At 47.4% G+C, this 13,076-nt stretch overlaps 1 protein-coding gene across 4 annotated transcripts in view; it reads right to left on the reverse strand.

Moving 5' to 3' along the window:
• The window catches only part of SLC44A2 (solute carrier family 44 member 2), a 29,632-nt gene that overhangs the window by 8,982 nt on the left and 7,574 nt on the right, over positions 1-13,076 (reverse strand). For 3 of the 4 annotated variants that reach the window (XR_004962012.1, XM_036281744.1, XM_036281743.1), the window contains exons 2-5: positions 4,707-4,755; positions 1,261-1,334; positions 1,050-1,134; positions 126-210 (exon numbers count right to left, since the gene is read on the reverse strand). Coding sequence is in view for 2 of the 4 variants with exons in the window: in XM_036281744.1 (XP_036137637.1) it covers positions 126-210; positions 1,050-1,134; positions 1,261-1,334; positions 4,707-4,755 (293 nt within the window). In the remaining 2 variants the exon portion in view is untranslated. Of the gene's footprint in view, positions 1-125; positions 211-1,049; positions 1,135-1,260; positions 1,335-4,706; positions 4,756-13,076 lie in introns of those variants that run through there. The other variant, XM_036281745.1, reaches the window with a different exon arrangement.

Below are 13,076 nucleotides of genomic sequence, written 5' to 3' on the forward strand. Positions count from 1 at the left end.
AAGTTCTACCTCCCATTTACCAGGGAAAAATAAAAAGCTGGGTGAGAAGCCATCACTACAGGGGGAAAAGGGCCTGGTGATAGAAATGGGAGACAGAGAAGAGGATGGAGGAAGAGACATGTTACCTGGGGGGTGGGACACTGGAATTCCAGCAGGACCAGGGGGCTGGCACACTTCACAATGTTGAAATAAAACAGGTAGGGTTTGTTCCTGGAGTTGGGGAAGAGAGGTGAAAACTGTCAAGACTTCTCAACCACCCTACATAAAATATCTTAATGAAAACAACAATAACTATAGCAGCAGCAACTCCATGCCAGGTGATATTCTAAGCTCTGCACATATATAGGCTCATCTAACTATCACAACAGCCCTATTAGAGTGGGACTATTATAATCCTCATTTTGGAGATGAGGAAAATAAGGTCCAGAGGGATTGAGACACTTGCCCTAGGCCACACAGCCAGGGAGTGGTACAGCCCTCACTTTTACAGGTGAAGTAAAAGGACTCCCTCTTTTACCTCAGCTGTTCATGACCATCTGATACCAGATTTAATAATGTCTCCTCTCGGGTTCTCCCCTAAAACAAGGGCCTTCAGAGAACAACACTCTTTTTTTTTTTTATCCTCACTCGAGGACATTTTTTCATTTTTTTGTTCAGACAGAGTGGGAGGGAGAGAGAGGAAGAGAAACATTGACGTGAAAGGGACACATCAAGTGGCTGCCACCGCAACGACCCAACCAGGGCCAGGGACAAACTGCAACCGAGATATGTGCCCTTAGCGGGAACCGAACCCGGGTTTCTCTGGACCGCAGGCCGATGCTCTAACCGCTGAACCAAACCAGCCAGGGTGAGAACAACACTCTTAAAGTCTCATTTAATGCTGTGTCTCAAGGCCTAGTACAGTGCCCGGGGATGGTGGGAGTTTTATAAATATTTGTTGACTGGACTGATGGATGGAGGCAGAAGCCTAGAACCTTTCCCCCAGAGTTCATAAAGCCCTCCTGCCCACTCCTCTCCGACCCCACCAGGCAATAAGGAGCCAGACTTACGCATTTTTCGTCCCCTTCTGCCCACAGAACTCGCCTCGGCTATCAGTGGGGTAGATCACCTTTCGAGGGTCTCCATGGGTCCAAGCTGTGGAGGAATCCAGAGATGCTGAGGCACTGCCTGCCACTCCTCAGCCCCAACCCCACTCCTGCCCTAGACTATGGCTTGTCCTCTCACCCTGGAACCCCAAGTCCTGTCCCCTCTTCTACTCACCTATGATCCCTACAGCCACATAGCCCACGATGGCCAGGAGGAGGAACACACAACAAATGATGTCTGTGCAGCCCCTGGGAACAACGGACAGTGTGAAGGTGGGAACCTTGGTGCCCTGAGAATCACAGACACATTGTACCCTGCACACACATTCACACCCATGTATTATTTGGACACATGTTCCCCAGTTATGCAAATGGCAAATGCTATACCAAAGGGCACATGCATTTAAAATTTTAATATGTCATGGTACAGTACTCCTATATAATAGTATAGTGTCCTCAAAGCAGGTTGCAGAAGTGATTGAGAGTGTCCATTTCCCCACATCTTTTTTGTTTGTTTGTTTCTTTATCCTCATCCGAGGACATTTTTCCATTTTTTGTTCAGATAGAGTGGGAGGGAGAGAGAGGAAGAGTGAGAAAGAGAAACATCGACGTGAAAGGAACACATCGAGTGGCTGCCTCCCACACGGCACTGACCCAACCAGAGCTGGGGACTAACTGCAACCGAGGTACATGCCCTTAGCGGGAACCAAACCCAGGTTTCTCTGGACCGCAGGCCAACGCTCTAACCGCTGAGCAAACCCGGCCAGAGCCATTTCCCCACATCTTTACCAGCATTACATGTTAATGTTTTTTGTTAAATTATTTTTATTACTTAAAAAAAGTTTTTTTGTTAACCTTCAATCAAGGATATTTTTCCATTTATTTATTTATTTTTTATCCTTACCCGGGGACATTATTTTTTGCATTTATCTTCAGATAGAGCGGGAGGGAGAGAAGGGTGAAGAGAGAGAGAAACATCGATGTGAGAGAGACACATCAACTGGCTGCCACCCACATGACCCCAACTGGGGATGGGGACAAACTACAACAGAGGTATGTGCCCTTAGCAGGAACTGAACCCGGGACTCCCATTTATTTATTAAAAAAAATTTTTTTTCTTGATTGATTTTAGAGAGAGAGGAAGGGAGAGGGAGAGAGAGATAGAAACAAGAATGAGGGAGAACATCGACTGGCCGCCTCCTGCATGCCCCCCACCAGGGATCAGGCCCACAACCTGGGCATGTGTCCTGACTGGGAATCGAACTGGCGACCTCTTGATGCATGGGTCGATGCTCAACCACTGAGCCACACCTGCTGGACTCCATTTATTTTTAAATAGAGTAGAAGTGAGGGAGGGAGAGTCTGAGAGATTGAAAAACATCCATGGGAGAGAGACACATCAGTTGGCTGCTCCCACACGACCCTGACTGAGGCTGGGGATTAAACTTGCAACCTAGGTACGTGCCCTTGACTATGAATCTAACCTGTGACCCTTTGGTCGAGGGATGACTCTCTAAATGCTGAGTCAAACTGACCAGGGCTAAACTATTTTTATAAGATTAGATATTATGGGCCCTGGCTGGTTTGGCTCAGCGGTTAGAGCATCAGCCTGCAGTCCAGAGAGACCCAGGTTTGGTTCCCACTAAGGGCATGTACCTCGGTTACGGTTTGTCCCCAGCCCTGGTTGGGTTGTGTGGGTGGCAGCTACTCGATGTGTCCCTTTCATGTCAATGTTTCTCTCTCTCTCCCTCCCACTCTATCTAAACAAAAAAAAAGGAAAAATGTCCTCAGGTGAGGATTGAAAAAAAAGAAAATGAACCCTGGCCGGGTAGAGCATCATCCCAATACACCAAGGTTGAAGGTTCGATTCCCAGTCAGGGCACATACAAGAATTATCCAATGAATGCATAAATAAGTGGAACAACAAATCGATGTTTCTCTCTCTCTCCCTAAAATCAATAAATGAAAATTTAAAAAAATATATATGAATATGGTAAAAATTAAAACCATAAAATGGAACTATACACAATAGAGAAATGCCCCTCACACACACACACATACCCCTGTTCATAAATAACCTGTTAATTATTTCTTATGAGTCCTTTGGGTTATTTATTAGGTGCAAATGTTAAAAAAAAATTTATTTCTTCTTTTTTTAAAAGAAATTTCCCCCCCTTTATTGATTTTAGAGAAAGAGGAAGGGAGAGGGAGAGAGAGATAGAAACATCGATGAGAGAGAACACTGATGGGCCGCCTCCTGCATGACCCACACTAGGAATTGGACCCACAACCTGGGCATGTGTCCTGACAGGGAATCGAACTGGCAACCTCTTGGTGCATGGGTTGATGCTCAACCACTGACCCACACCAGCCGGACAAAAAATTTTTTTTTCTTAATTCAAGTGTGATATGATACACCCACTATTCTATGTCTTGCTTTTTTTGCTTAATATATTGAGGGATCCATATCATTACTTAGAACTCTTATACTTTTAACAGCTGCGTAATATTAACCTAAGCATTCATGGTAATCTTGCTAACCAGTTGCAAAGGTCGGACATTCAGATGGTGGGATTTTTGCCATTTTCAAAAAGGCAGCTATTTCATACATTTTTTCCATGTGTACAAGGTTTATGAAACATTTTTTTCCTAGAATTTTAATCTTTGGAACAAAAAGCTGCACATTTAAAATGTTCATATTTCTACCCTCGCCGGTTTAGCTAAGCAGTTAGAGCGTCACCCCAGGGAACCAGAGTCTCAGGTTCGATTCTTGGTCAAGGGCATGTACCTTGGTTGCAAGTTCAATCCCTGACCCCAGGGTTGTGCAGAAGGCAACCAATCCAAGTGTCTCTGTCAGATCAATGTTTCTCTTTCTCTCTCTCTCTCTCCCCCCACCTCCCTCCCATTCTAACTAAAAAAACAACAGAAATATATCCTCGGGTGAGATTAAAAAAAATAATAACCTTATGAAAAATAAAGTGTTCATATTTCCACATTCCCTTGAAAAAAACTACAACAATTATTTTCAGAGCAGAATATGTGTTCATCTATTTAATCATTGCTAATTCATCATAGGAAATTCGATCTGGTTATTGTTTTAAATTATATTCCTTTACTTTCCAGTGAGTTTGAGCATTTTTCCATAACTTCATTTTCTACAGTATTTCTTGTTTCAGTCTTTTGTCTGTTTCTTTTCTTTTTAATTTCATTTGTAAGGACTCTTTATTATTAAGGAAATTAGTCCTTTTATCCTCATGTTGCAAGTATTTATCACCAGTTTGTTGGAGAACAGATAGGAGAGTGTGAAGAAACAGAGGTGGGCCCTGGCGGGTTTGGCTCGGCGGAGAGAAGGCCTGTGGACCAGTGAGTGGCGGGTTCCATTGTGCACAAGGGTCAAAGGCTCGGACCTAGTTGCACCCCGCTCCTGGTCGAGTGGTGCAGGAGGCAACCAGTCAATGTGTCCCTCTTAATTGATGTTTCTCTCTCTCTCCCTCTTTCCCACTCTGTCTGATGATAAATGGAAAAATGTCCTTGGGTGAGGATTAGAAAAGAAAGAAACAGGAGTAGGACAGTATTAGCAGACCTCCCACCTGCCCCTCACAGGTACCCAGAGCCCTTTACCTGTTGTAAATGGGTCCTTTGAAGGTGGGGTCATACTTCTGTGGAGTTCCTGAAAATCAGCAAGATAGAGCTGGGTGTGCCAAGAAGGGACTGGGAGACACCCCCCCCCCTCCCAGATGCTCCTAGGGGTATCTTTAGCCCCAGGAGTAAATTTCAGAGACCCTGCAGATTTTCTGCCTCACCCAACCTCCAGGAGAGGACACACCCAAGCCCGGAGCAAGGCCGACAAGGGCTGGGGAGAGAAGCCACTAATTGGATTTATTGCCTGGAGGCCACCCATTGGGGAGGGGGCTGTAATGGGGCCACCAGGGAGCTAGGTGGAGAAGGTAAGGTCCAAAGTACAGGAGTACTAGGGAGGAGGCTTCAAGGGCCCTTCGGGTGAGGGGATTTGGAGTGAACTCTGAGAGGCTCTCCTGGGGAAGACTGGGATGAGGGGTGCTGGCAGGTGATGAGGGGGGGCACTACAGGCAGAGATCAGCATTCCCTCTGCCCTCTCCCAGTGGCCAGGCCCCGGTGCCAGGGAGGAGATGCCTACCGTGCTTCCCGTAGTAATGGTGCCGCTCGCCCCCCATTCCTGCTGCACTCAGCCCCCGGCCTGCTGCCTGCTCTGAGGGTCTGGCCCGTAGGCGTCCCGAGGGAGGGACCGTAGGACCGACAGGCAGCAACTCCTCCCAGCAAGGAGCAGGGCGGGGCGGCCCAAACCAGTCTGACCGGCCCCAGCGGAGCGCCTGCCAAGGGGCTGACCAGAGGAGGAAGGGAGGAGAGGCCGGGAAGGGCGGCAGCTGCTCCTGCCACTCATCCGCCCGCCAGATTTAGCCCGCCCTGCCCCCTGCCCAGCCCCCACCCGGAGAACCCAGTGGCTTGGCCCTGGTCCCTGGGCCCGCCCCAAACCCCTCAGCAGGCTACACCGCCTAGCACACCTCTCAACCCTGAAAGGGCATCTAATATCGCCCCATTCTCCAGGTATGGAAACTGAGGCACAAGTAGGTCAATTTCTAGCCGGTGGCCGCCAAACCGGCAGATGGCTAACTCCAAACACCTAATTGTAAAATATTTGAGCTGAAAATTCTCAAACCAGTGGACGTATTGGGGGGGGGGGGCTGCATTTTTTTAAAAATTAAATGGCAACAGTTAAACACTGAGAGAATCCATGTAAAAATCCACATGGCCGGTTTCTTGAAAAGTGGAGAACTGGGGCCAACAGCCCCCATGCCACATTCCTGCCTGGCAGGCACTGTCCCCAGATAGTCCCTTTGTGGCCCCCAAAGCTATACATTTGAGCTCATCATCCCTGTACACTCTCACAACTGTGAATCCAGGAGCCATTGTTTTGTAGAACATAGATTTATTGAGCCCCTACTGGGAGCAGGCCCTGGATTGGACACCAGGTACAGTGGCAAATCAGAGAGACCCAATCTTGTGTGTCATGTGGAGCCAACATCCTACTGGGTGGCCCTGAATTCAAATGTTCCTTCTTCCCCACTGAGCGAGAGGACAATTAGGCCAACGCCTTTTCTTCACTGAGCCTCAATTTTCTCAATTATAAAATGGGGCTAAAGTGCCCTGGCTGGTTTGGCTCAGCGGTTAGAGCGTCCGCCTGCGGTCCGGAGAGGCCCGGGTTCGGTTCCCGCTAAGGGCATGTACCTCGGTTGCAGTTTGTCCCCAGCCCTGGTTGGTCGTGCGGGTGGCAGCCACTCGATGTGTCCCTTTCACATCGATGTTTCCCTCTCTCTCTCTTCCTCTCTCTCCCTCCCACTCTGTCTGTACAAAAAATGGAAAAATGTCCTCGGATGAGGATTAAAAAATAAATAAATAAAAATAAAATAAATAAAATAAAGTGGGGCTAAAGTAAAAAACCAAAACTGGTCAAAGACCAGGCATGGGATGCAGGAGGTATACAGCTGGTGTGGAGTTTACAGTTGGAATAGATGTACTATGTCAGTGTAGGGATATTGACCAGTGTATGGTAGGTACAGGGATACTGCATGGGGCATAGTCAGAGTAGTATTATGCAGTCAGTGTAGAGTCATACAGCTCACTGGAGGTAGACAATTGCCATAGAGGTGTTTAATCATGTGGGGTATACAGTAAAGGTGGAAGTACATAGCTGGTCAGAGATGTACAATCAGCATGAAGATGTACCGCCTGTGTGGGGGTATACAACAGGCAGAGGGGGCAAAGTCAGCTAGCTATACACCCCACACCAACCATCCACACTGAAGTAAACTGTCTACTCCCTCAATTTCACTGCATTTCCCAACAGCCATTGGGGCCAGTTGTACACTTTAGAGTACAGTTAACTATATATAGCTGGCATGGGGGTATAGTTGGCAGGAATATATATTCAGTGTGGGGCATACAGTTACATTGGGCTATACAGTGTGGTCATATAAAGTTGATGCTCAATAATTACAACTGCTGCTTCACCCTCACCCCATTCTGATCACTAACTCAGCATTACTAGAGAAAGGCCACCTCCCTCCAATGGCCTACAGCTGTGGAGGCCCTACCTGACCCCTGGCCCACAGACTTCGGCAAACAGGCGAGGCTCAAGGCTTTAAGCCATGCCCTCAAGTGACCAGGCCTCCTTAAGATATCCTGTGGTTCCTGAGGTCCCTGTCAGTTACAAAACTAGCTAGTCCCACCCCATGCAGTCTGAGTGGTGCCCAGGCCGCAGCTTCTTCTTTTCCCAGATATACTAGGTCTCTTGGGGTCACTCCTGTAAACTCAGGACTTCAGCCAACTGTATATCCTGTTGATTCCCAAATGTCAGTTCCTGAGGAGGGCCTGGCCTCCAAGCTGTATGCCCCTGAGACACTTGTCTCCCAGTGCCCCACAAGGGGTTCTCATGGGCATCTCACACTCAGCACCACCACATCTAATTCCCTCCCTGATTGTCCCCTAACCTGCCTCCACTCACAAATGTCAGCTGTCTTCCAGAGCACTCAGGCCAGAAACCTGGAATGTCTCTCTGCTCAATATCCACTCTACCTTCAGAATCTACCCAGTATCCAAATATTTCTCACTCACTCCTTGGCCTGAACCCTTGTCACATGGCAGTCACCTCTTGCCTGGACCAGTGCAGGTGTCCCCACCCTGGTCTCCCAGCTCCCACTCTTACCCCCACTCTGGTCCTCCCACTGTGGCCAGAAGAGCCAGTAAACACCTGAGTCAGGGAACAGAACCCTCTGCCCAGAACCCTCTATGGCTCCTACCTCATTCAGAGAAGTCCAACTCTTCACTATAGCACACAAGGCCCTGACCCCTCACTGCCCTCACCTCCTCTCTCTCTCCCCTTTGCTCATTCCATTCCAGGCTCACTGGCCTTCTGGTTACAATGAAAACTCACTGGGCATGGTCTTGACTCAAGATCTTTGCACTTGTTCCCTCCACCTAGCAAGCTCTTCCCTGAGATGTCCATGTGGCTCCACCTCCTTTAGGCCTCTGATCAAACAGCACCTCCTCAGAGAAGCTTTCTCTTCCCATCCTATCTAAAAGAACACTCGGTCGATCCCTGGTCAGGGGGTTGGGGTGGGGTGGGATAGTAATGGGAGGCAACAGGTCGATGTTTATCACATTAATGTTTTGCTCTCTCTCTCTCTCTCTCTCTCTCTCTTCTTCTCTCTGGAATCAATAAAACAGTTTTTAAAAATAATTTGTGAATTTTATACATAAAAGAATTTAATACATGACAAGTGTGGAATTTCCAGTTGGCAGAGAAAGGAAATCAGTCAGTAGGCTTGGCTGTGCATTTGGAAGAAAATAAAGTTAATTCCACCCCCTATACACAGCAAAACAATTCCACATGCATTAGTCATACAAATATATAAAAACTCAAAATGATTACAAGGATGAAGGGAAAACACAGGAGCATATTTCTACCATCTGAAAGGAAGTGAGACTGGTAAGGAGTATAGAGGAGAGAGAGAGAAGCACCAAAAGTTTCTTGTGTCAGCTAAATGGCAGCCAGACTGGCAGAGTGGGAGCAGCCACTTAACAGCTGGTGCGAAGGTATTTCAGACAATGGCTCTCTGCTCTTCACCATATTGGAGGTCCAATCATCAACCCATGTTAAGGCGGAGGACACCAAGGCTCAGGGAAGGGAAGCAGCTTGTTCAACTGCCTTGCAACAAGTGGTGAGTCCTACACCAGGTTTGATGGGTGAGTGGGAGCCACTAAGGGTTTTTGGGCAGAAGCATAACCAGGCCTGGCTGGAGAAGTGAAGACACTTAGGGAAATCTCAGACAGCTCTCGGGGAAATTAATGGCTGCCTATGGGACAGCTGAGCCATGACCTTGCTGTGTGAACTTGAGTTATCCCTTTGTAAGATGGAACTAAAGATGCAGAGAGGGGCACCTGGCATAGGCTTGGCTCAGGGCCTGGCCTGGTAGGCATTCAGGAAATATAAGAGGGAACATTGGTACTGTCACCTGATGGGTTCCACTAGTTCTCACTAACATTAGTGGATAGGGAAGGAAGGAAGGAAGGAAGGAAGGAAGGAAGGAAGGAAGGAAGGAAGGAAGGAAAGGAAGGGGCAAATACTAATGGTTTCTGATAATGAGCCTGATCCAAACCCTGCAGGATGGGAATTTGATGAATCTTTGCAACAATGCTGCAAGGTAATAAGAAGAAAAATACAGCCCTGGCCAGTTTGGCTCCGCGGTTAGAGCATTGGCCTGCAGCCCAGCCGGTGTGGCTCAGTGGTTGAGCATCCACCCATGCACCAAGATGTCGCTGGTTTGGTTCCTGGTCAGGGCACATGCCCAGGTTTTGGGCCTGATCCCCAGTGGGGGGCATGCAGGAGGTGGCCAGTCGATGTTCTCTCTCATCGATGTTTCTATCTCTCTCTCCCTTTCCCTCCCCCCCTCTCTAAAATCAATAAAACAATAATAATAATTAAGTGTTTATAAAAAACATAGTTAAAAAAAAAAGACCATCAGCTAGCAGACCAAAGAGTCATGGGTTTGATACTGGCCAAGGGCACGTACTTTGGTTGCAGTTGCAGTTGCAGTTCAGCCCCGGCCCTGGTCTTGGTCGTGGGGGAGGCAACCAATTGATGTGTCCCTCTCACATCAATGTTTCTCTCTCTCTCGCTCTCTCTCTCCCCCTCCCTCCCTCCATTCTTCCCTCCCTTCCACTCTATCTGAAGATAAATGGAAAAATATCCTCAGGTGAGGATTTAAAAAAAAGAAGAAAGGTACAAATGCCCCATGCCTCCTTTATTGACCTGTTTGCCATATGCCAGATATTCTTCCAAAACATTACACAGTTGATCTCAGTTTACCCTTATAGCAACTTTGTGAGTTTGATCCTATCATTAGAACCCCCATTTGTCAAATGCGGAAACTAAGGCCTAAAGAGAAATATTGTGCAGGTGGCCGCAAAGATGGTAAGCAAGAGCCAGGCCACCAGCTCCTGAGTTAGTGTCTGTATGAGTTTCCTATGCCTTCTGTAACAAATCACCACCAACTTAGTGGCTTAAAACAACACACATTTATTATCTTCTAATTGTAGAGGTCTAATCCAAAGTGTATCTCACCGGGCTAAAATCAAGATGTTAGCAGGACTGCATTCCTTCTGCAGATTCTCTTTCTCTGCCTGTTCCAGCTTCTAGAAGCCACCCTCTTTCTTTGGCTTGTGGCCTCTTCCTCCATCCTCAAAGCCAGCATTCCTATCAAGCCCACATCTGCTTCTGTGGTCACTGTCTCCTCTGACTCCTCCTAGCCTCCCTCTTTCCTTTATAAGGTCATTATCCTTGACCCATATGGACAATTCAGGATAATTCCCCATCTCAAAATCTTTAATTTAATCCCTCTGCAAATTCCCTTTTACCATGTAAAGTAACATAGACACAGGTTCCAGGAATTAGGATGTGGACATATTTGGGGGGACCATTATTCTGTCTATCACATTTTTTTTTTTTTTAATTCTCACCCGAGGACAATTTTCCATTTTTTGTTCAGATAGAGTGGGAAGGAGAGAGAGGAAGAGAGAGATAGAAAGAGAAAAACATCGACGTGAAAGGGACACATCGAGTGGCTGCCTCCCGCACAACCCAACCAGGGCCGGGGACAAACTGCAACAGAGGTACGTGCTCTTAGCGGGAACTGAACCCGGGTCTCTCTGGACCGCAGGCCGACGCTCTAAACGCTGAGCCAAACCGACCAGGGCATATCAATTTCTTTACCATTTAAGCCAGGGGTTGACAAAATGTCACTAGTGGGGTAAATCTACCCACTACTTGTTTTCATATAACCCAGAGCCACAAATGGTCTTTACATTTTTTTTTGTTTGTTTGTTTGTTTTATTTTTGTTAATCCTCACTCAGAGATATTTTTCCAATGATTTTTAGAAAGAGTGGAAAGGGTCCCTGGCCGGTTTGGCTCAGCGGTTGAAGCATCGGCCTGCAGACCAGACAGTCCCAGGTTCAGTTCCTGCTGGGCCCTAGCGGCTAGGGGCACGTACCAAAAAAAAAAAACAACAAAAAAAGAAAGAGTGGAAGAGATGAAGAGAGAGAGAGAAACATCAATGTAAAAGAAACACATCGATTGGTTTCCTCCTGCATGACTCTGGCCCCGGTCAGGTATTGAACCTGCAACTCAGGTAGGTGCCCTTGACCAGGAATCAAACTCAAGACCATTTGGTCCAAGGAGTGACGCTCTAACCACTGAGAACTGGCCAGGGCAAGGTCTTTACATTTTTAAATGGCTGAAAAACATCAAAAGAGGAAGACAATTTTGTCATGTAAAAATAATGTGGCCCAGCCCTGGCCAATTTGGCTCAGTGGTTACAGCGTTGGCCTGCGGTCCAGAGAGACCTGGGTTCAGTTCCCGCTGAGGGTGCGTACCTCGGTTGCAGTTTGTACCTGGCCCTGGTTGGTTGTGCGGGTGGCAGCCACTCAATGTGTCCCTTTCGCGTTGATGTTTCTCTCTCTCTCTCTCTCTCTTCCTCTCTCCCTCCCACTCTATCTGAACAAAAAAATGAAAAAATGTTCTCGGGTGAGGATAAAAAAATCAATAATGTGGCCCAGCTGGTATGGCTCAGTGGATTGAGCGCCATTCCATGGACTGAGTGGTCCTGGTTCGAGTCCCAGTCAGGGCACATGCCTGAGTTACAGGCTTGATCCCCAGTGGGGGGCATGCTAGAGGCAGCAGATTGATGTTTCTCTCTCTCTAAAAAAAAATTAATAAAAACATATTTTAAAACTGACATTTGAATTTTTTTTAAATATGTTTTTATTGATTTTTTAGATAGAGATAGAAACATCAATCCGCTGCCTCCTGCACTTCCCCTTATTGGGAATCGAGCTCACAACCCAGGCATGTGCCCTAAACGGAATCGAACCAGGACCTCTCAGTCCATGGGATGGCGCTCAGTTCACTGAGCCACACAGGCCAGGCCATCAATCCATTTTTCATGGCACACAGTAATGTTCATTTTCATACTGTCTGGCTGCTTTCACACTACAACGGCAGACTTGAGTAGCAGCCACAGAGACTGCATGTGGCCCACAAAGCTGAAAATTTTTATTCTCTTAACTTTTACAGAATTTGCCACCTCATGGTCTCTAGGTCATGAACCAATATGCTGAGCCTGAATCTGTGCCAGCATGTTTCATGTGCTCTCATTGTAACAAGAGGAAGTGGTAAGGCATTTACTCCCCTACAACACAGGTTAGGAAACTGACAAGTTCTTTTCCTCTCCAGGCTGCCATTTTCCTGTCTGCAGAATGAGACTAATACTTGCATTTGCTTCGTAGGTATTGCCAGGACTTGATGCTCAAAAAGCACTTAGCACAGGTCTGGGGTACAAGAATGAAACAAACACTAACCAGGAGAGTGGTCCCATTTGACAGAAAGGACAAACTGAGGCCACTGGCTTAGACTACAAAGCTGGTGAGTGATGGAGCTGTAAAACAAACCAAGGCCCCTCTAGCTCCAACCCACGCCTTTTTTGGGCAGATACTGGGAGAGACAGAGCTAAAGATGCGACAGTGGTAGGGGAGAAGGCATGGGAAAGCTGGGCCATTAGGCCAGGCTGGGGTGGGGGTAGGGAGCAGAGGCAGCCCTTGGGTCCTGACTTTGCTGGGCACAATGGCCAGCCCACAACGTGCAGTGGGTGTAGGAGATAAGAGAACCAACACAGGCTGCCTGGTTATGATTCTGATGCCAGGACATCAAGTGCCACCCAGTCCCCATGGCTTTGGGATACAGGCCAAGTCCCCAAAGCCTACAGCGGCCCAAGGCTTCACCCAGTCTGGCTCACCCCCGTAATCCCAGAAGTCTGTGCCTGAGAAATGGTCATCCCAGCCACCCAGATGAGATCTTTTTATTTATTTATTTATTTACTTACTTACTTACTTATTTATTT

The sequence above is a fragment of the Molossus molossus genome, unplaced genomic scaffold (assembly GCF_014108415.1).
Source record: "Molossus molossus isolate mMolMol1 unplaced genomic scaffold, mMolMol1.p scaffold_m16_p_4, whole genome shotgun sequence".
Classification (NCBI taxonomy): Eukaryota; Metazoa; Chordata; class Mammalia; order Chiroptera; family Molossidae; genus Molossus; species Molossus molossus.